Below are 24,369 nucleotides of genomic sequence, written 5' to 3'. Positions count from 1 at the left end.
GATCATGACGTGAGCCCCTTGAGACCATGAGCTGAGCCGAAATCCAGAGTTGGGAGCTCAACCGACTGAGCCACCCAGGTGCTCCCTATCTGATGGATTCTTACTTGCATCCCAGTATGTTGGTAATTGGGACAGCATTGTGCCACTCCTTTCCTACAACCTCAGCCTTCATATTTGTTGCAAATCACATTCTTTTGCAGAGCTAGTTTTCTATCTTGAGAAAGAGAAAGAGAGCGTGAGCAGGGGAGGGGCAGAGAGAGACTAGGAGAGACAGAGTCTCAAGCAGGCTCCATGCTGTCAGAGCAGAGCTGAGCCCAACACGGTGCTTGATCACATGAACTGGGAGATTGTGAGCTGAGCCAAAATCAAGAGTCGGACGCTCAACCTACTCAGCTACCCAGGTGCCCCTCTTTTACTATGGGTGGGGAGGTGGGAAGGGGCACATTGCTGGGTACAGCTCAGGCAACTGCCACTCCTCTCCTTCTCACTGAGCATTGGGGAAAGTTCCACCCTTTGTTGAGTATTATACCTGATGTTTGTGTATTTTAAGGTTTTTCTGCCTTGACTCCTGGGAAAATGTAATATTTCTGGTCTTTCTTTCTTTCTCTCTTTCTTTCTTATTTACTATCAAGTTAGCTAACATACAGTGTAGTCTTTTAAGCATTGTTTTTTAAAAAAAGTTTTTAATATTTATTTATTTATTTTGAGAGAGAAAGAGCATGAGCAGGGGACAGGCAGAGAGAGGGAAAGAGAGGGAAAGAATCCCAGCCAGGCTCCGTGCTGCCAGTGCAGAGCTGGATGCAGAACTCGATGTTATGAACCATGAGATCATGACCTAAGCCAGAAGTAAGTGTCAGGTGCTTAACCTACTGAGCCACGTAGGCACCCCTATTCTTCACATTTTTAAGCATTCTTATTTTAATCTTCTGTTTCTTTTATTTTTCTTTTGTATTTACATATGAAATTACAGTTTCAGAAATTTGCCATTTATCTCCTTTCTTGAAATAATACTTTTTTTAATGTTTATTTTATTTTTGAGAGAGAGAGCGCATGCATGCGCACGCACACACACACGCACACACTAGTGGGGGAGAGGCAGAGAAAGAGGGAAACACAGGATCCAAAGCAGGCTCCAGGCTCTGAGCTGTCAGCACAGAACCCGATGCCGGTCTCGAGCTTGTGAACTGCGACATCATGACCTGAGCTGAAGTCGGATGCTTAACCAACTGAGCCACCCAGGCGCCCCGAAATTATACTTTTAAAGAAGATTAAATTTCAGAAGAGGTGCCATTTGTTGAATTGAATTCCTGTTGTTCTTAGTTGGTCCCAGTTTTCCTTGACCTTGAGGCTTTGGGGGATTTTCCCCCTCTTCTTTCTACAGAAAAGCTTTCTACAGATCAGTTGCATTCTTAGTTTACATGTTCCAGTTGATAGACTGAAGCAAAGTATTCAAACTTAGTATTTTGAGGATAGTTTGTATACATCCTTTGCAAATGAATCAACCGTCTTGGCTGTGTATGTTCTTTTTGTATAAAGATGTGGTCTTTGCTCTTTAGCCAAATACTCTGTTGACAGTTATAGATAATCGGTATAAAAAAGTCCTAAGAAGGGTGCAGAAGGGTATTTGTCATCAGTGTTGGGGCACAGAGCCTTGATGAGTTTGTTCTGTGTGATAGTTCAACTTTTCAGGAATGTGTCTAAGGTTTAGTAAATACCACTTTGTTTTGCAGGAAAACAATTCACTTTAAAATTTTCATGATACTATGTTTTAAAAATTTATTCACTTGTGAGACATTAATTCAGTTATGTTAATCAGAATATCCTAATGTGATTGCTTCTTTATATTTGTTCTCTCTTGTCCTTATTGTCTTGACTTAAACATTTCATTGATCTGTTTTGCCTTTTACCCTTTAAAATATGAAGAACCCTCTCCTTATAGGGGATAGACTCTGGGAGTGGGTGGCCATGCCTTTTCGTGATATGTATAATATTTAGGGATTTGTCAAATTTTGACTGGCTTATTCTTATCATCTGGGGACTTGGTTTTATTTATTTATTTTATTTTAGAGAGGCGGGGAGGGGGAGAGGGAGAGAGAATCTTAAGCAGGCTCCACACTCAGTGCAGAGCTGGGTGCAAGGCTCAATCCCAAGACCCTGAGATCACGGCCGAAATCAAGTAGGTTGCCTTACTAACTGAGCCATCCAGACGTCCCTGGAGACTTGCGAAACAAAGGTTCTTGGAATATTTTCTAGAGTAACAGAATCAAATATAATTGTCCCTATTTGTTTTAACAAATGCCCCCAGACAATTCTGTTGCATAACAAGGTAAATGAAAGTTTTATTATTTTTTGTTACTTATTTTTGTTTGATTTGGAAGTGATTTTCTGGTCTTTATTATTCTTCTTTTGAAATATATAAGAAATTAGAGTTACCTTTGTTAATAAACTATCTCATTCCATTTTTAGCTTTTGATGCTCTTTTTACATATATTCATTCATCAGTTTCACCTGGAATTCCTTGTTTCTTTGTGTGAATTTTAACAGTAACAGATAAATATTTGCAGTTTTATATTTTATACCCAGAAACTGTCAAGCTTATAATTATCTTTTATCTGTTACATCTTTGTTTCACTTAACAATTTAGATTATTTACCTCTTCCTTCATTTGATTATATTAAAATATTTGTTCTTGAATGTTTGATTTTTGACTGAAATTCTCTGTGGACATATATTCTCACATTTGTGTGAGTAGGTAATAGCCACAAATAGTAAGTTTCATTTCTAAAAGGTATGAATTCCTTCCCAAATATTATTCTGCCTTTGGAGAAAGTGATTTTAGTTTCCAGGAACTGTGTTGAATCCACTGTGATTTTTGTCTTGGCATTCTCTTAGTTTGGTTGGAAGAGAATGCTAGGGCAGATAACAGAATTGCCATTTTCTGTAAGTAGTTTTTTCAGTATGATAGATGAGAAATGTAATTTAAAACCCCTGTTTCTTAAAATGAGTTTTAGTTTTGGGGAAATGGCTTCTTTTTAAAAATGCCAGTTAGTAAATGAGAAAACTGATTAATAGAAGTTATAGGCTGATTTAAATGGATGCATGAAGTTGTTTCATACTGGTTATACTGCAGTGTTAAAGAAAACTTTGAACTCATAGTCATGTTTTTAAAAGAACAATTATAATTTTCTGTTATAGGAATCACATGCAGCCCAACTACAGATCCTTATGGAATTCCTCAAGGTTGCAAGAAGAAATAAGAGAGAGGTATATTATTTTGTATGTTTTACATAATGTTTCATTTACTGTTGACTATTCCTATTATTGCCCATTTTTGTAAAGGCATTTCATGCTCAAAAGTTTATTTAAACATTTAAAAAAGGCTTTTGAGTTGTAGGCAGTTTCCTTATGCTTTGTTATTTTAACTTTTACCTTTAGAACTTGGTACTTTGTTATTATTTTTAAAACATTTTTATTATTTTTTACTTTCTTTGGATACTTTATCATTATTTTTTAATGTTTATTTATTTTGAGAGAGCACGTGAGCAGGGGAGGGGCATAGAGAGAGGGGGAGAGAGAGAGAGTCCCAAGCAGGCTACGTGGGGCTCGATCCCATGAATCTTGAGATCGTGACCTGGGCCAAGATCAAGAGTCGGATGCTTAACTGACTGAGCCTTCAGGTACCCCTACAAATTGGTACTTTAAAAATCCCTTTTTGGAGATGTACTGAAAAGTTTTCTGTAGGATTGAATACAGTGACTTACCTCAAAGCTCTAAAGAACAGAAAATAGAATTATCAAATGACACCCTGAAAAGAGAACTTCAGAACTTTAGATAATAAAGTCTTAGGTATTTTTCTTATGGCAGAAATGTATGCTGGGGGGAAAAACAGGCAAAAACATAGCTGCCTGTTTGGAACTTGGAAAGTATGTCATGCAGGATAGCTAAAAGGTAACTTTTTATTAATAATCTTATAATCAGGATTTTTTTCATTTGACATTTATAAAATTCTTCAATCATTTCACACGTGTACAAAATATGGGAAAATCAAAGGCAAAATTCTGTATTATGGGGAGAATGCCAATATAACTTCAAAAAGGAGTTCTACATTTAAATTCTGAACTGTCCTCAAATCTCTTATATTTTTATTTTAAGATTTCTAAGTAAGATTTTTTTATTCACTTAGAAAATACATGTAATGTCTATTATGTGCTCAGTTCTAGGCCATCTGTTTTTGAAACTAAAGAGAGATGTTTTTATTGTGATGAAGTATGGTTAGTATGTGTTGTCAGAACCTTACATTATCTTAGTTTGATGTTTCCTTGTTTCGATTATTCGTGATATCTGTTTTTACTTTTTCTTAATTTGTTCCAATTGGATTTTCTTGTACTATGATACTGTTGATGGCTAAATATTCTTTATCTGGTTTTTCACTTGTTTTCTTAAACTTAAGCTTTACGGAGCTAATAATTGTGGTTTTAATATGTCTATTAACAAAAACATTTTCATTATAAATTTAAAATTTATTCCTCTCTTTTTTTCTTTTGGTGGCTACTTAAACTTTGATCTTCATAAGAATCACCTGAAGATAGTTAGAATCCAGGTTCTGATTGGGGGTGTGTTTTGGAGCCCCATAGTCTGCATTTCTAGGAAGCTTCAGGTGATGATGATGTTGGTCCTTGGACCACACGTTGCGTAGCAAAGCTGAAAATTTTATGATATATGGAAATAAAATTATTACTTTAATATGTACACTCAACATCTTTTTGCCATAGAAAATTCTTTGGAAAAGTGATAGTTTTTCATATCGCATACATACCTCCCAACTTTTTAAGACAGAATGTGAAATTGTTTTGCAGTAGTTTCATACATACGCTTCTTTCTGCTTTAAACTTTAAACTCATTGAACATGGGATTAAGTACATGAGGAATTACGTGATAATGAATGAGTAAATGACTCAATTAAGTGTGCAGTCCAAACATGAGGGTGTCTGAGGGTTAAGTAAATGGCTGGTCATTATCTGTGTCATGAGTTATTATTAAAAGTTTTTGTTTTAATGTTTATTTATTTTTGAGATAGAGGCAAAGTGTGAGCCAGGGCGGGGCAGAGAGAGAGGGATACACAGAATCCAAAGCAGGCTCCAGGCTCTGAGTTGTCAGCACAGAGTCTGGTGTGGGGCTCGAACTCACGAGCCGTGAGATCATGACCTGAGCTGAAGTCAGACGCTTAACCTACTGAGCCACCAGGAGTCCCTGTGTCCTGAATTATTTAAGGTTTTTATTAGACCCTGGTTTTTCACTGCTTTTCTAGGGGTCTGTTAATGCTTGCAACAAAATTGTTAGATTTTAAAATGTCTCAGGTAATAAAAGGATACAGTATATAACTCTAAAAAAACTGTGAAGATCCTGAGATTATTACCTTACTAGCAATCTCACAAGTTAGCCTGTAACACTTTCATTTGTGCTGTCAGTTACATGAGACTTCTGGGCTGGAGATAGAGGATTTTATTGTGGGCACATTTGGTGCACCTGCTTCATGTTTGTATGTTTTCTCTGAACCTCAAGTCTCACCAGGGTGTCGTAGAGATGCGCTCAGGCGAGTGCTGCACATACAGTGTATTTATGTAACAACAAAGGAACCCCGAGTTTGAGAAATCCCAGGCTTTTAAAAGGGTCTCTGGCAAACATATCTAGTCTTTGCCCTGCAGGGAGATATTATTTTTATCATATTGATCAGAAAATAAATCTGCCCTCTGTCACAGGCAAATTCACTATTTCTGTGTTTGCTGTAGAAACATCCTTGAAAAGATAATTTGGAACTAAAGCTATGACAGGATGTTGAGAAATGGGAGAGATCAACAGAAAATTATTTTCTAGTAAATAATTCATCCTTGTGATTGTAATTTTTCCTCTCTCGGATGTGGTGGTTGAGGGCCTCTAATAGTACCTTCTAGGATACCGCTTTTGATCCATAGCTCTTAGTATCTGTGTTTCTGTGTTTTTGCAATTAAATGTCTGGGTTAATTGTACTGTAGAATTTTATAGTTTGACTTTAGATTGATCTTTGTGATTGAATGATTTCTTTTTCCATTTTGAACCATATTTTCTTACTGTGGGCAATTTAACTCTGAAGTGCACTAGTTCTGAGTACTTCTGGATATTGATATCTATTTTGTGCATTGATTATATTGTTATTACTACATTTTGGTTTTCTTTGTTTGTTGTTGTTGTGCCCATGCTTTGAGTATTTCGGGTTTAATTATGTAAGAGACACTGAGGAGCAAGGTTAACAAAGTTTAAAACATTTGAAAATTTAGTGCTATGTCAATAGACTTTAAAAATTTATCAGTTACTTTGATTGAATTTCATAAATTTCTCCATAATTGGAGTCAGGTACCAGTAGTGATATGTAATCATAAGAAACTTTAGTCTAGGAATTTAGTTGATTAATTTAGTACCCACAGAATGAAGTGATTATATTTTTTCACATATATTATGAAGTATATTTGCATACTTAATCCTCAAAATGAATATTGTTGTTAGAGGTCTTATGTCCTGTTGTGTAATTTATACTTGAACTTATTCAATCAAAGTATAGGCTGACCAGGCGGCAGAGTACTACTTTTGAATTTATTTTCCTAAGATGTAACATTCAGACTTTGAAAATTAACTTTGTGATCTTATACTTAACTTTTATTGGGGTCATGATGCACGTTGGTTTAGATATTTATATATACCAATCTAAGAAGTTAAATCTGCTTTTCAGATTTAACATACTTATTTGCTTCAATATCACATCTTGCTAGTATTTTAGGGCTATTAGAATCCTACATTTAATTTTTCGTTTTTGAGTTAATTTTCCCTACTGACTCTTTTTCAGATATTAAGAGGACACATGGTAGGCGTTTGCATTTGTTACCTATTGCTGTGTAACAAGTTACCATCAAATTTAATGGCTTGAAACATTAAACATTTAATATCTTGGGTCAGGAATCGTGGTGCAATGTAGCTGAGTGCCTTGGCTCAGGGTTTCTAGCAAGCTACTGTCGAGATGTTGGCCAGGGTAGCAGTTACCTCAGAGTTCGCCTGGGATAGGAATCCTTCCAGGCTCACCCATTGGCTGTTGGAAAGGGATACCGATACCATGGCAAATGGACTTCTCCATTGGTTGCTTACTACATGGCTGCTGGCTTCTCTCAGAGGGAGCAAGTGAGAAGGAAAGAACGTTTTGAAGACAGCAGTCACTCCAATTTGGAAGTTACATTCCAGCACATGTACTATCTTCTGGTCATTAGAAGCAAATCGTTAGGTCCAACCCACAGCAGGAGAGGTAATTAACACAAGGGTGTGAATACTAAGTGGGAATCTTTGGAGGCTTAGATTCTGCCTACCACAGCATTTGATAAGTATAAATATTTAAAGTTTTTATTTATTTTTAGAGAGAGAGGAGTGTGAATGCATGTGAGTGAGGGGGAGGGGCAGAGAGAGAGAGAGAGAGAGAGAGAGAGAGAGAATCCCAAGCAGGGTCTGCTCTGTCAGCAAAGACCCGAGGTGGGGCTCACTCTCACAAACTGTGAGATCATGACCTGAGCTGAAGTCAGAAGTTGGATGCTGAACAACTGAGCCACCCAGGTGCCCCAATAAGTAAATATATTTAAATGAACATGTTATTCTTTCTTCATGGTCAGATGGAACAAAAGGGCCCTGGGTTTAAGGTAAAAGTCAAATTTGTACCAGCGTTTAAATGATTGCCTTATATTTCATTTGACTTAGTTTTAACTTTTGGGGGCACCTGGGTGGCTCAGTCGGTTAAGCATCTGACTTCAGCTCAGGTCATGATCTCATGGTTCATGGGTTTGAGCCCTGCATTGGACTCCCTGCTGTCAGGGCAGAGTCTGCTGTGGATCCTCTGTACCCTTTTCTCTCTGCTCCTCCCCTGCTCACACACACAGGCTCGCTTTCTCTCTCCCTCTCTCCCTCTCTCTCTCTCTCTTTGCCTTTCTCTCTCTCTCTCTTGCTCTCTCTCTCAAAAATAAACATTAAAAATATTTAAAAAAAATTCAAAATGTGTTTCTGGACATTTGTGGTACCTGTTTAATTTACTGAAATAGGACAGCTTTTTTTTTTTTCATTCTTTTTTTTTTTAAATGTTTATTTATTTTGAGAGAGTGAGCTAGCAAGTGAGCAAGCACAGGCTGGGGAAGGGCAGAGAGAGAGAGGGGGAGGGAGAATCCCAAGCAGGCTCTGCACTGTCAGCGCAGAACCCAGTGTGGGGCTCGATCCCATGAACTCTGAGATCATGACCTGATCCGAAATCAAGTCAGATGCTTAACCAACTGAGCCACTCAGTTGCCGTAGCTTTTTTTTTTTTTTCTTTTTAATTCAGATTGAAGTTAGTTAACATATGTAATATTGGTCTCAGGAGTAGACAGTTTTGATAAGTAAGTCTTGGGTTTCTTTTTGGTTTTGTTTGGAGTTCCAGTGAATTAATTTTATATTGTTTTTATATGAAATAAAAACATCCATAAACAAATTTACAGTTTAAAGATTTATAGAATGACCATCCATGTAACCACTGTCCTGATTAAACAGTCAGGCTATTGCTGGGACTCCCAAGGTTCCTGCCTAACCTTTCCAGATTGTTGCTTTTTCCCTTGTCCATTAAGTGGGTCAGTATTCTGATAATTAATCACCTCCCTGTTTTTCTTTATTATTTTGATGCCTAAGTATTTATGAGTCTCTCTTTTTTTGAACTTCAAAAGATTTACTTCAGCATGTATTGTTTATTTCTGTTCTTGTCTGAGACTCAATTTTAAGGTTCGTCCATATTGTATATGGCTATAGTAGATTAGTTTTGTTGCATAGTATTTTATTAATTGAATATACCGCATTCAAGCATTGTGGTTGATGGGCTTTGGAGTTGTTTTTGGTTTTGGGCTATTCACAGACAATGCTACTATCTTATGTATGTACCCAGGCATATATATGCATGTATATCTGTTTGGTATGTATGTAGGAGTGGAGCTGATGAGTCATAGGACAAAATATATCTTCAAACTTAGTAGATAACAAACTTTTCTTAAGTAGTTGTATTAGTTACTCTTCCTACAGGTGTTTCATGTGTGTTATTACTGCACTGTATTCTTGCCAAAAGTCTATTGGTATCACAATAGACTTTTTTCAGTTTAGCTAATCTGGGGAATATGTATTGCTATCTCTTTGTAGTTTTAATTTGCATTTTTCTAATGACTAATGAGGTTGAGCACCAGTTAAACTATGTTTTTTATTGGCTGATTGGGTTTTTTGTGTATGTGTAAAGTACTTGTTTAAAGTTTTTTGCATCTTTTCTATTTAGTTAATTTTGTTAATGGTTTGTTGTTTATATATTCTAGATAAAAATTCTTTGAACTCTCTATCTCTATCTTTAGTAGATATTTTCTCCCATCTAATTGGGCTGCTTATTTCATTACCTTAATGATGTCATTTGACTAACAGAAGTTTCTATTTTTTTTTTTTTTTTAAGTTTATTATTTGAGAGAGAGAGCTCGAGCACCAGCAGGGGAGGGGAAAGAGAGAGGGAGAGAGAGAATGCCAAGTAGGCTCTACGCTCTCAGTACATAGAGCCCCGCTTGGGGCTTGATCCCAGGAACCATGAGATTGAGGCCTGAGCCAGAATCAAGAGTCCAGGAATCAGGTGCCTAACCAACTGAACCTCCCAGGTGCCCCTGTTTTTAATAGAGTTAGAGTTATTGGTCTTCCCTACCTTTTGAGTTAGATACAGAATTTCCCACCTGCAGTCATGAGGACATTTTGCCATATTAAGTACTTGAAGCTTTATTTATTTATTTTTATTTTTGACATTCAGATTATAATCTACTTGGGAATTGATTATCATGTATAATGTGAAGGATAGGCAACTTTTCATATGGATACCCATTTGTCCAAGCATCCTTAATTAAGTCCATCTTTTTCCTATTGCTCTCAAGCACGACCTTTGTCATGCATAATGTGTCCATGTATGTGAGGGTCCATTTCTAAGCTCTCTTTTCTGCTTCACTGGTCTATTTGTCTATCTTTTTGCAGAACTATGTTGTGGTAAATACTAGAACTTTAAATTACTGTTCTTTAGGAAATTCTCAGCTATCTATGGCTCTTGTTATTTCTATATAAATTTTATTTTATTTATGTTTTTAACTTTTTATTTTTTAGAGACAGAGCGTGAGTGGGGGAGGGGCAGAGAGAGGGGCAGATGCTGTGTCTCCAGGCACAGAATCTGAAGCAGGCTCCAGGCTCTGAGCTGGCAGCACAGAGCTGGACGCGGGGCTTGAACCCACGAACCGTGAGGTCATGACCTGAGCCGAAGTCGGACGCTCAACTGAGTGAGCCACCCAGGCACCCCTTTCTATATAAAATTTAAAACCAGCTGGTACATTTACATGGTAAACCTGCTGTGATTTTTTTTTTTTTAAACTGGGATTACTTTGACTCCGTAGATCAATTTGGGAGAGTATATCCATATACAATATTGAGGCTTTTGACCCATGAATGAAGGATTTCTCTGTATATAATTAGGTCCTTAAGAATGTCCTTCACAATTTGGATATTTTTTAGGGAATTCTTACACACCTTTGTTTTAGATTTATTAGCTCTTCAGTAATTTTTTTTTTTATACTATTATAAACAATGTCTGTGTCTTCAATTTCAGTTTCTTGCTGTTTGTTGCTGGTGCATAAAAATATAGTTGATTTTTATAGGTAATTTTTTTATCCAGCAACCTTGTTAAATTCTTATTAATTCTAATAATTTATTTGTAGATTCTTTTATGTCTTCTGTATACACATCGTCATCTGCAAGTATTAACAGTTTAGTTTCTTTCTTTATGATCCTTATATCTTTTATTTATTTCTCTTGTCTTACTCTGCTGGCTAGGACATCCGGTACAATGATGAATAGAAGTGGTGATAGCGGGGCATCCTAGTCTTGGTGCTGATCTCAAAGTGAAAGCTTTCGACGTGTCACCATTAGGTATGATGTTTTCTGTAGGTTTTTTTGTAGGTACTTTTTATTGTTCAAGGAAGTAAATTTCTATTCCCAGTTTCCTAAGAGGACTTTTTTTTTTTCCCTTTAATCATTAGTGGGGATGGAGTATTCTCCAAAATTTTTGTGCATCTGAGATGATACTTTTTTTCATTCTATGAATGTGAATAATTAAATTGGTTTAACATAAAAGGGTCAATTAGCTTTGCAGCTAGGGTGATCATCCATCCTGATTTGCCCAGGCATGTTCTAGTTTTATCACTGAACATTCTACATTCTAGGAACCGGCACCGCCCCCCACCCCCCCACCCCCCCACCCCCCCACCCCAGGATGGTTGTTTGCCCTACTTGCATTCCTAGTGTAAACCAAACTTGGCCATGATGTATATCCTCTTCTGTATTGTTTGGTTTGCTGATACTTTGTTTAGGATTTTACATCTATTTTCATTAGTGAGATTGTCCTATAAGTTTTTTCTTATGCTGATCTTGTCCAGCTTTGCTATAAAGTTTGTTATTTTATCAAATGAGTTTGGGAATGTACCCTCCTTCTGTTTTCTGGAAGAGTTTGTGTAGTCTAGGGAGGATATTTTTGTTGAATGCTTAATGATTTTACTGAAGAAACTCTCTGGATTTGTTGTTTGTTTGCAGAAAGTTTTAAACTATTGATTAGTTACTGCAACACAACGTGCTTATGCAGTTATGCTTATTCTCTTACAGAATAACAGAATAACTGTTATGCAACAGTTACGATTGTTCAGTTTTTGTTTTAAATATCACCTATGACAGTTATGCTTTTTCTAGTTGTTTGTTTCATCTAAATTTTCAAATGGATTGGTGTAAGGTTGGTCTTAATATTAAGTTTTGAACGCCTCCCAGAGTGTTTAGTAATAACTTTCATTCCTGACTTTGCTTACTGCTGCTTTCCCTTTTCCTTTTTTTTTCTTGATTCACTCTTGCCAGTTTTATGAGTCTGTCTGTCTAAAAGAACCAACTATTGGCTTTGTTTCTGTTCTCTTTTTATTTTTGGTTTCCATTTGACTAACTTATGCACTTTATCATTTCTACTGTTCTACTTTTTTGGTTTTATTTTATTATCCCTTTTCTAATTTCTTAACTTGGATGTACATATTATGCATACTGTTTTTTCTAATATAGGGATTTAAGGCCATAATTTTTCCTTGGTTGCATCTGATGATTTCGGTATGGTATTTTATTTATTCCTTAGTTCAAGAGAATTTCTAATTTTCATTACAGTTTTTCTTAGGCCTATGGGTTATTTAGAAGTAAATTTATTAGGGGGCTCCTGGGCAGCTCAGTAGGTTAAGCATCTTACTCTTGATTTCTGCTCATATCACGAACTCAGGGTTTGTGAGATCACGCCCCGTGTCAGATTTTGCGCTGACAGCACAGAGCCTGCTTGGGATTCTCTCTCTCTCTTAAAAGAAATAAACAAACATTAAAAAAAGAAGTGAAATTATTACTTGGACATTGGAGTTTTCTTGTTGCCTTTTTGTTACTGATTGCTGTTTTAATTACATTCTTATCAGTAAATAGTTGGTGTTTTATTCCTATTTATTTTTATCAGTAAATAGATGGTGTTTTATCAGTAATTAGTTGGTGTTTAATGTCCTCCAGATATTAAATATGATATCTGCACTCTCACCTGTTGGTTAAATTTTGAAAGATTTGTCTTTGAAAAAGACTGTTTTTTCTGCAATTGCATGCTGCAATGTAAAATTCGTTAAATGTGTAGCAAAACATTTCTGCATCTTTACTGAGTCTTTGTTTCCTTGTTACATGAATTACTGAATAATTATATTTGAGGTGAGTTTCTTAAAGATAGCAAGAGTTTTTTTTATCCACTCCTCCGGAATCAGTCCTAGTATATTTAGACCATTTACATTTAATGGAAATGTTATGGCTTAAGCCTACCATTTTATTCTTTGTTTTATGTTTCCTTTGTGTGTTGGTTTTTGTTATTTCATTTTTTTATATTATTATTTTTTAAATACATACATATATATATATATATATATATATATGTATGTATGTATTTTTTAATGTTTATTTTTGGGAGAGAGCTAAGGAGGGGCTGGAGAGGATCCAAAGTGGGTTCTGCAGTGACAGTAGCAAGCCAGATGCGGGGCTCAAACTCACGAACTTTGAGATCAAGACCTGAGCTGAAATCAAGAGTCTAATGCTTAACTGACTTAGCCACCCAGGCACCTCGGTTTTTGTTATTGTTGTTTTTCTTTTATTTTTTTTAATGTTTATTTAATTTTGAGAGAGAGACAGAGTGTGAGCAGGGGAGGGGCAGAGTGAGAGGGAGACACAGAATCAGAAGCAGGCTCCAGGCTCTGAGCTGTCAGCACAGAACCTGATGCGGGGTTCAAACTCATGAACCATGAGGTCATGACCTGAGCTGAAGTTGGACGCTTAACCAACTGAGCCACCTAGGTGCCCCTGTTTTTTTATGTTTTCTTCTTAAGGGTTATCTGAATGCTTCTTAGAATTTTATTTTTATTTATTCATAATGGTTTTGAGTACATTTCTTTGTATACATTTTTTAAGGGTTGCTGTAGATATTACCTTATATTTGTAACTTATCACACAGTACTGGTGTTGATATCTATTTACATTTGTTTTTTTAAAAACATTTTAATTTTTAAATTGTTTTGAGAGAGAGAGAGAGAGAGAGAGAGAGAGAGAGAGAGAGAGGAAGAATATCTTAATTAGACTCCAGGCTGGGCCTGGAGCCTCAAGGTGGGGTGCTGGGGGGAGGAGGGCAATGCTTGAGCTCAGGATCTTGAGATCATGAGTTTAGCCGAAATCAAGAGTCACATGCTTAGTTGACTGAGCCACTTAGGCACCCCTACATTTGCTTTTAAGTAAGCCATCTCCATATGTCACCTGTGGTCCAGTTTCTTTTTTCTTCTCTTTCCTTTTCTTTCTTTCTTTCTCTCTCTCTCTCTTTTTTTTTTTTTTTTTTTTTTGTCTTGCTTGTTCTATGCTTTCTTCTCAACTTAAAAAAAAAAAATTACAATCAGGGGGCTGAATGAAGGCTTATAATTAAGCCTGCCTGTTGTTATAGGATTTATGTATTAAGTATGTGTATATTTATGGGGTGGTGGTATAACTTTAGTTTGTACCTCATATGGCTAAATTTGCTTTGTTTTTGGTGTAACCACGTCTTCCATATATTTTTAAAGACTTTGTTTCTTTACAGAAGTTTTAGGTTCACAGCAAAAGTGAGAAGGTACAGAGATTTTCCATATACCCCCTGCCCTCACATGTGCAAAGGCTTCCCCCATTAATATCCCTCACCAGAGGGTATCTTTGTTAAAATTCATGAACCTGACATGTTATAATCACCCAAAGTCTGTTGTTTACTTTGGGGTTCACTCTTGGTTATGTACGTTCTGTGGGTTTGGAGAAATGTGTAATGACATGTATCCATCATTATAGTATCATACAGAGTATTTTCATTGCCCTTAAATTCCTCTGTGCTCCATCTGTTCATCCCATTCCTTATCTCCAACCCATGGCAATCGCTGATTTTTTAGTGTTTCTTTAGTTTTGCCTTTTCCAGAATGTCATTGAGTTGGAATTAAACACTATGTAGCCTTTCACATTGGCTTTTTTTACTTAGTAATATGTGTTTAAATTTCCTCCATGTCTTTTCATGGTTTGAAAGCCCATTTCTTCTTTAAAGTTTATTTTTAAATTTATTTTCAGAGAGAGAGAGTGCACAAATGGGGAAGGGGCAGAGAGAGAAAGGGAGAGAGAATCCCAAGCAGGCCCTGCACCACCAGTGCAGAGCTTAGTGTGGGGCTTGAACTCATGAACTGTGAGATCATGACCTGAGCCAAAGTCGGACGCTTAACCGACTGAGCCACCCTTACAACCCAGAAAGCCCATTTCTTCATGCTGAATAACATTCTGTTGTCTGAATGTGATAATGTTTACACTTTGCCTATTGAAAGACATCTTGGTTCCTTCCAAGTGTTAGCAGTTATGAAGGAAGCTGCTATAAATATGGTTTTGTGTGGACATAAGTTTTCAACTCCTTTGGGTAGATACCAAGGAGCATGATTACTGAATCATGCTAAGATTATGTTTACTTTTTAAAGAAATTGCCGAACTGTCTTCCAAAGTGGTTGTGCCATTCTTCTTTCCCACCAGGAATAAATGAGAGCTCCTATTGCTGTATATTCTTGTCAGCATTTGATGTTGTCATTGTTCTGGATTTGATGCTCTAATAGGTATACACTGGTATCTCATTATAGTTTTTATATATAGTACATGAAAATTTGCTATTCTCGTTTTTCACCCATTTTCTTTTTCCTGAAAGTGTTCCAGTATTCTTTTTTTCAGATTTGAAAATGTCAGATGTTTGAAATAGTCTTGGCAGCTACAATTTATTCTAATTATATTATCTTTTAAAAAACAAAGTTTAAACATTAAGTTTAACACTTTAGCATATTTTTATTAAATCATGTGTAGGTCAGTAACTCAGTACAAATGACATCTATAAGCCGCAAAGCAAATGTCTGTAAAAGGGGGCTCTTTATTTTTGAATTCTTTTACATTTTAGTCTTAAGGGATTCTGAAACTTCACTTTTTTTTTTTTTAACCTTCACTTATTAAATTTAAATGTTTCTTTAAATTTTCTTTGGGTTTTGGTACATCATGCTGTGTTGAAAGTGCCTTAATACAGGTTTAAGACTGAGCTTCAAGCATTTCTCCATCATATGTATTTATTATTATTTTTAGTAATCCCTAAACTCATGATGATACAATCCAGGGTTGATTTTGGATATCATTCCCAATTTGTGATCAGTTTTCATCCAGGTAATGGTAGTTTATCTTTGTGGACTTTCTCCATATCACCAAAACATTCTTCAACTCTGATTTATACTTTTATTCTAGATCCTGATGCTCCCAGTTACAAAACATGTTTGAAGGGTGAATTTAGATTAATTCTCTTTTCTATTTCCTTAGAATTGTTGTCCTGTGTCTTTCTTCTCTTTTCTATTACTGTAGTGTCTTGCATTGTTGCCTGCTGGGAAAATACTTGCTTCCCTTATCACTCTGCTCTCATACTTCTGGCTACCATATATGTGAGTGATTCTTACATAAGCAGTTCTTCAGTTCTCTGTGGACACCCAACTGGGTGTCCTCCAGTGCAATTCGATTCTGTCACTGTCTACCTGGAGTTAGCCTCAGATCCCACAGGTTAATGGCTCAGTCCCACAAGACTGAGATGCCACTTCAGATGCAAATTGCAGTTCACCTTGTCACCTGTTCTTCTGATTGACTATAAATTGGAGGTTCCTATGACCTCCTCCTTGGGTTTGATAACTTGCAGAACTAAGGAAAACAGTTACTTGCTAGGTTACCACTTCATTATAAAAGGATACAACTCAGGAGCAGCCAGATACAAGAGATGTGCAGAACAAGGTAGATGGGAAGGGGCCCAGAGCTTTCATACACTCTCCAGGTGTGACCCCCTCTCAGCATCTCCACGTGTTCACCAAACCAGAAGCCCTTCAAACACCTTCTGTTAGCGGATTTTTTGGAGGCTTCATTGCAAAGGTGTGACTAAACTCAATCTCCAGTCCTTCTCCCTTACCTGGGCATGGTGTAGTGGGCTGAAAGTCCCAACCTAATTATATACTTGGTTCCCTTGGCAACCAGCCCTCATCTGGAGGCTCTACAGGAGCGCCAGCCACCAGTCATGTCATTAAGCACACAGAAGGACACTTACCATCAAGCATTTTAGGAGCTGTGTCCAGGAGCCGAATAAGACCAATTATGAATTTCTTATTATAAATCACAGTATCGTAGTGCCCCAGTAACTTAACTGAACCCCTTCAGAATCTCATCATTAAATGTAAATGTCGCAGATTTAATATGTGCTAAGTGATTTCCATTTCTCCAATCTTGAAAATTTTTTTTGTCTTGATACTTTTTCAGGCTTTTTCACATAGGTAGGTTACATCATTTTGTTTTATGTTCTACATGTATATATTAGGGCAGCAGTTGTACCTTAGTTTTATTTTTAGATTTTATAATATTTTTATTTTTATATTCCCAGGTTTTTGATTGTCTGTGAACTTATTCTGTCTTCAAAAAAAAAGTAGAGTATAATTGAAATCTTAAAACAAAAATTCTCCCATTTTCCAGGGAGAACAAATGATATATACTCAGGATATTTATTCTAGTGTGATAGTTTTTTTAAGTTGAACCATATGAAATTACTGGTTTTGGAAGTAAAAATTGTTGAACACTGGCAGTTTTGTGTAGTTCACCTCATATATAGCATCATCCATATATAATAATATGTATGTTATCCAGCCAGAGCTTTTTGGGATACTAAAAGGATGGGACATTATCTTCAGAGTTTAATAATAATAAATTATTGAGTTTAATAATTTGGGATTTCAGGAGATATTGGAATTTTTTTCTGGTGTTTCAAGTTCAAAAGTGGAATGAAAATTATTAATTTGATCTTAGTTATTGTATGTTATGTATCCTACCAGTGATGTTGGCTATCTTTGGATGTTGATATTGTAGATGTTTACTTTCATTTTTCATATATATAAAAATCTTTATTTTACTTAGAAAGAGACAGAGTGTGAGGGACGAGCAGAGAGAGAGGGAGACACAGAATCTGAAGCAGGCTCCGGACTCCTGAGCTGTCAGCACAGAGCCTGATGTGGGGCTCGAACTCACAAACCGTGACATCATGACCTGAGCCAAAGTCGGACACTTAAGTGACTGAGCCACCCAGGCGCCCCTCATCTTTCTTTTAAATGTAACTTAAAAAAAAATTTTTTTTTTAACGTTTATTTATTTTTGAGACAGAGAGAGACAGAGCATGAATGGGGGAGGGTCAGAGAGAGAGGGAGACACAGAATCCGAAACAGGCTCCAGGCTCTGAGTGGTCAGCACAGAGCCTGACACGGGGCTCGAACTCACGGACCACGAGATCATGACCTGAGCTGAAGTCGGACGCTTAACCGACTGAGCCACCCAGGCGCCCCTAAATGTAACTTTTTTTAAAATGCTTATTTATTTTTGAGACAGAGAGAGACAGAGAGAGAGAAAGAGAGAGAGAGTACTAAAAGGGCAGGGACAGAGAGAGGGGGAGACACAGAATCTGAAGCAGGATCCAGGCTCTGAGCTGTCAGCACAGAGCCCAATGTGGGAGTCATAGTAACGAACCGTGAGATCTGACTTGAGCTGAAGTCAGACGCTTAACTGACTAAGCCACTCAGGTAACCCTAAATTTAATTTTTAAAGCGCTCATACTAAAGACCCCTAGCATTTGTTTAAATAAAGATTTGAAGAGTGGAACATTTCAGGGTAATTAATGATAAAGGTTAATTGATGACCATGGGATGCTTTGTCGAATCAGAGCTTAAGATCACTGGAGTTGATAATATGCATGAACCAAAAGGCAAAAGACAAGAGGCGTCAGTGATGACAGGAAGTGACTGGGTTGTTTATAGAAGGCTAAGATCCCTAGAGTGATTTGGCTGCTTAGATTGAACCAGACCAGAGTGGTTTGGAGTAGAAGACTGATTATTGGAAATGGGCATGATATGCAGTAGAAGTGGTAAGTCCCCTGTGAAGCATGGGGCGTGTGAGTATTTATCAGTTGATCAGCGTTTATTTGAAAGAATTCCAAGATAGACTTTGTCTTTGGGGGGAGAGCAAGGTTTCAGTTAAGGTGGGAGTATTGAGTGAAAAATTTTAGGGTGGAGAAAAATTTATTACGGTGGATAGAAGAGTCGAAAGCTTTTGACAAACGCTAATTATTTTTTTACACTCACCCCCCACTCCTCCATGGTTTCTGTGGTAGTATGCTGTCTTGTGTTCGGGTTGTGTGGCTGCCGCTTTGCATTTCACGGTAGTTCGTGCAGGGCTGCTCCATCGTCCTTTGCCCATCTCTTAAACATTGCTGTTCTCCCTACCATGTCGTTTTTTCCTCATCTCTGCTGACCAAACTGGTTGACATTGGGTGATTTTATTCGTTATCATAGCTTCAGATTTATTATTCTCCTTTATCATAGCTTTTAGATCTTTCTCTTTCCTCCCTGCTTTCCCTAGCAGAATTGTTAGTCCTTCAAGGTTCAGCCTTTCATTTGATTTCAGATCTAATTTCACTTACCCAGTTGCCTCTCCCCTGTTCCCCAGTTTTCCATCTATGTTAGGAGCAACCTTCTCTTACATTCTGTGTGCATACCATCATCATCATGTTTCCTACGCTATTTCAACTGTTGGCTTACTTGTTTATTTCTCCCCTGGACTGAGTTCCATGAGGGCAAGGGCTATAGTTTTCTAAATCCTGTTCTTCTCAGTGTTTATTAGCAGTAAGTTATCAATTATATTACCCATTATGTATGTATTGCCACAGAAGAGAAGGTACTAATGTTAATAAAACCTTGAAAGTCTGCTTACCCTTACCAGTCATTAAAGAAATAAAAGGTTAAATAATGAGGTACTGTTTTCAAGAAATAGTATAGCTTAATGGTTTAACAGCATGAATTCTGGAGCAAGAGAGCTGCTGTGATTTGAACACCAGTTCTGCCACTTACGTTCTGAGTGATCTCGGACAAGTCATTTAGCTTTTCTGTGCTTTTCATTTTCCTAATGTGCAGTAGAACCTGTTTCACATCTTGTGATAAGTAGAAGTATTCATTTTTGTTATTTTACATTTTAAAAATTGGTTCTGTTTATTTGGTTTACATTAAGATAGTCGCTTATATATACTGGTGGTAGAAATATAAATTTGTGTAGTGTTTCTGGAAAGCAGTTTAACATAATGAAGCCTTCCTAACTATTTTGTTTTTTGATTAACTTCATTTTAATAATATATTTTTTTTAAATCTTTCCTTTTTTTAAAAAAAGTATTTATTTATTTATTTATTTGAGAGCAAGAAATGGAAGGGCAAAGAGAGGGGAACAGGGGATCTGAAGTGGGCTCTGTGCTGGCAGCAGTGAGCCCGATGTGGGGCTCAGACTCATAGACTGTGAGATCATGACCTGAGCCAAAGTCAGATGCTCAACCCAATGAACCACCCAGGCCCCCCTAATAATCTTTTAATAAAAGTTGAAATGCAGGCTCATGTTCCAGAATCACTCAGGCAAATAGCATAAATCTCTAGTAAGATGAGAATGGTTAAATATATTGTTGAATGTGATTTAGCAGTTAAAATGTTTGCATTTTAATGGCATGGGAAAAGGTTATGATGCAGTGGGTAAGATATCAAAGATTAAATATTGTAAACATGTTTTAAAAAAAATGCTTGAGGGACACCTAGGTGTCTCAGTTGGTTAAGAGTCCAAGTTTGGCTCAGATCATGATCTCATGGTTTGTGAGTTCAGGCTTGCATCAGGCTCTGCACCGACAGTGTGGAGCCTGCTTGGGATTCTCTCTCTATCCCTCTGTCTCTGCCCCCCCCCCCAACAAATAAACTTAAAAAAGAAGATAAAAAATACTTTAAAAATTAAAAAACATGCTTAAGAGGGAAGGAAATGTTAAGATGCTAACTTGTGATTGCTTTTGGGTGGTGGGATTTAACCTCTATGAAACTAATTTCTATTTTTAAAATGGGGTTAACAACAGACATGTTGACATTAACTACTAACAAATGAGGTAATTCGAAAGTATTTGGACGTTTTATATTTTTATTAAGTCACATTGTCATTTTTGTTCATTTGTATCTTAATAAAGTCTGTATAAAGTCAATCCGTGTTGCATTAAAGAAGTACAGAATTGGGTTTTCTTAATTATTCTCTACATTTACTTTTTAACATGGAACTTTCAGCTCTTTTTGTCTGCAATTTTTCATCCCTGCAATCCCTATTAGTGCTCAGTTTTCTAGGAATTATTTTCCAAATGTGAAGTTATTTTATGATCATGGTGATGCCAGTGTGGTTTGGTTTAGGCTTTTTTTCCCCCTCTCTCTTTTGTCTGCAGCAACTGGAACAGATCCAGAAGGAGCTGAGTGTTTTGGAAGAGGATATTAAAAGAGTGGAAGTAAGAGATCAAGAATTTCTCACATCTCTAGCAATTTTCAGTTTCATGAAATTGTCCCTTTTCCTTTAAATTACTGCCTTGAATTTATGGGATTTGTTTTCATTGTATCGAAAGTAACAGATGTTACTTTAGTTTTAATTCAGAGTGCATTTTTATAGAAGAAGCATTCTGAACACTTTATGATAAAATGTGTTCTAAATTTGTTTTCACTGTTTTATTGCCATAATTATTCTTGGGTAGATTGAAAAAAATAATTTTCTTGGTATGCTATCATAGTAACTTAAATTAACTCCCACAAAACCCTCGGTTATTATTAAAATGATGTCACAATTTTCTTCTTTTATTAAGTAAATAATTCTTTATGTATCTACCGTGCTAAGGTTAATTTACAAAGAGTTAGGAGAACACAGGGACAATAGTTAGGCATTTATAGTATAATACAGTTTACTTATGGAAATCCATCGGAGGACCTTTTGGAGGGTCATAGGCTATTATGTGACGTTATTTTCTGCAGCTACATTTACATTTAGTGTATGTTTTAAATTGTTCACATGTGTTGTAATTTTCTTTTGCTGATATGTAGAACATGTGAAATGATCTTGAGTTTAATATTTTGTGGAAATTCGGTATCCCACGTGACATTCCTAACTTGTTACTCCTATATTTATGTCCCTTGCTTGGCTGCATGATTGAACTGAGTTTGGATTATACAGAAGTAGTTCTGTCAGATTATGTATCTTTAGTGGCATTTTGAAATTTGCTGCTTTTCCATTAATCAAAAGAGCACATAATAAAAGGCCTGGTTGTTGGTATGAGTTAGAGGTACATAACTTATGCAATAATAGTTAATTAGGAGTCTTCTTCCTCTGAGTTAATGAGTTACAATTTAAGTCATTATTTCAAAAAGCTAATATTTGAGTCAAGAGGACAGTTACTTTTCTTAATATTTGCAGGGATATTTTTAAAGTAGGCACATCCTATTTTTCTCTACTTAGAGAGCTGAACCTAATGATCCAGTTACCATACTGTCATGTGTATCTTAATATTAATCAGTAGATTCTCACTTGGATTAATGATTAGCTTGTTCACTGTTCACATCGTATACTGTACATCTCATCTGAAATATTTACATTTGACCATTTCTACATTTGGTGACTTAATTCGGCATGAACAATATTTATTAAAGACTTTCTAGTTCTTTAAGAATGTGTACCATAGAAAGGCTATCTCTTAACTTTTTAAATATTCTTACTTTTGTACTCTGAGGAGAGGAAGCTTTGAGAAATTTGGATGTTCAGACAAAATGGACTAATAAAACCTGGGATTGGAAAGGAATATGATATATCTCATTTTGATTTACACTTCTTCTGTTTGGAGTGTCTCCTATAACTCAGATAATTGTGCTTTCAGGAAATGAGCGGCTTGTACTCTCCTGTCAGTGAGGATAGCACAGTGCCTCAATTTGAAGCTCCTTCTCCATCACACAGGTACAAAGCTTCAAACTTGTAATTACTTAGGATTTATGTTGCAAAATGCACATATGGTAGTAGTCCTTGGAAGCCTTTTCTGTGTAATGTACAAAACCCCTGAGAAATTACTTTTGGTCACGATGTAGAAATGAGATTCAGATGGCCCATCTGTTTCTTTAATGCTTTGAATTTTCATGCCATGAATAGTTAGTAGAATAAAGTAATATTATGAATTCACTGTTGGATTAAAAGTTTGGTGAATTTCTTGAAATAATAGTAGCTTTAAACATCTTGTAAATTAAAATCAGATGACCTTAAAAATCTATAATTGAAATGGTAGGTAATATTAGGGAAAAAGTTATAAAGTAAAACCTTGGGCTTTTCCCCTGACCTGTTGAATTTTCTTGGGCACATCACTTTCCCCAGATTGAAAATGAGGGCATTAAATCTGTTATTTAGATCTCCCTGGTATTTTCTTCATAACACTCTATTGTTAATTTGTCTTTTCTTCTATATGCTGTATGAGACCAGGGATTGTATTGGTTTTGCTTGTGATGGTTTCCCTAGGTTATAGAGTAGCAGTAATGACTGACCGTATTTGTGAAATATAGTAAATGTCACTGGTTCCTTCTAGCTCTAAAGTTCTAGTGGATGAAATATGTACTACCTGAAATTTGAACTTGAACTTTTTTGCTTGAATTGTTCAAAGGAAGAGCAATTTACATGTTTTTAACTTGCCAGTCCACTTAGGATAATGGTCCAGTGGAAGCTTTTCAGACAGATAGTTACAGGAGAACACGTGGGTTATCAGGCTGTTCAGTGCCAGTATGAGAAATTACACTACCCTTTAAAACCTCTGTCAGTTCAGGAAAACTCTATATCTGATTTGGTATGATAGGCAGGGGAAAGGGGCACAAGGAATGTTCTAATGAATGAAGGTTCCTGGGATATTTGATATTTTCCTCATTAACCATTTGTGGAGAATCCTTGTGAGTTCAAGTTGATTCTGGAGTCACTTTAGCTGTGTTATTCAACTTTTTTTCCTTTATATTTTATTTTCTTTAAAACACTTGGGAATGACTCATTCTGTGGGATATTGTTATCATTAAGTTTAATGTTCACTTTCTGAAATATATGGGATCTTTGTCAGTGGAATATTACGTGAGTGTATGCAGGTAAGCAAAAATTGTCATCTCACAAAATATTCACTAATAAATTGACAATTCCCATTGTCCTCTCTTGTTTAATAGTAGCGTTTCTTTTTATTGTGTCCATGTCTTTATTATTCAGTTTCTTACAGATGGGTTTTATTAACATGTGACAATATAGTATTACATTCATTTAATGGGCTCTCTTTATTGAATGCCTCCAATACGCTGGGCACTGTTCTAGCTGTTGGGAGTATGGTTGACAGACTCCCTGCCCTTTATTGGAGTTTACCTTTCGGTAGGTGTCTGTGTGAGATTGGGAGAGATACCAAACAAGCAAATACATGATGTAGTAATAGTACAAAGCATATAAGTAGTACCTTAGGAAGAAAAACTAGGCACATTATGAGGTGGCAACAGGATTCTATGTCAGTTTGTATAGTCTGGCTTCTCCGGGGAGGCAGTATTTAAACTGACACATGAATGAGGTGTAAATATGATAGAAAGTCATGAGAGAGTTTTGAGCAGGAACTGATTTAGATTTTAAAATTTTTACTGGGGTACCCATGTGGAGGATGGAGGAGAGACTGTATCGACCGTGCCATTGGAATTGTGGTAGAAAGTTAGGAAGCAAATAACAGTCTAGAAGAGAGGAGGTGGTGCCTTGGAT

General features: G+C 36.4%; 1 protein-coding gene and 1 pseudogene across 12 annotated transcripts in view; one reads left to right on the top strand and one right to left on the bottom strand.

Moving 5' to 3' along the window:
* LOC125926007 (dnaJ homolog subfamily A member 1-like) overlaps window positions 1-2,665 on the bottom strand; it is a 111,958-nt pseudogene extending 109,293 nt beyond the window's left edge.
* Window positions 1-24,369, top strand: part of COP1 (COP1 E3 ubiquitin ligase) — a 277,450-nt gene that overhangs the window by 74,559 nt on the left and 178,522 nt on the right. For 8 of the 12 annotated variants that reach the window (XR_007458723.1, XM_049634009.1, XM_049634006.1 and 5 more), the window contains 3 exons: window positions 3,196-3,264; window positions 21,023-21,082; window positions 22,493-22,569. Coding sequence is in view for 11 of the 12 variants with exons in the window: in XM_049634009.1 (XP_049489966.1) it covers window positions 3,196-3,264; window positions 21,023-21,082; window positions 22,493-22,569 (206 nt within the window). In the remaining variant the exon portion in view is untranslated. The remainder of the gene's footprint in view (window positions 1-3,195; window positions 3,265-21,022; window positions 21,083-22,492; window positions 22,570-24,369) is intronic. The other 4 variants (XM_049634004.1, XM_049634002.1, XM_049634003.1 and 1 more) reach the window with 3 other exon arrangements.

Source organism: Panthera uncia, chromosome F1, assembly GCF_023721935.1.
Source record: "Panthera uncia isolate 11264 chromosome F1, Puncia_PCG_1.0, whole genome shotgun sequence".
NCBI classification, from domain to species: Eukaryota; Metazoa; Chordata; class Mammalia; order Carnivora; family Felidae; genus Panthera; species Panthera uncia.
Note: the sequence above shows the minus strand (reverse complement) of the source record. Positions and strands in the feature narration are given on the sequence as shown.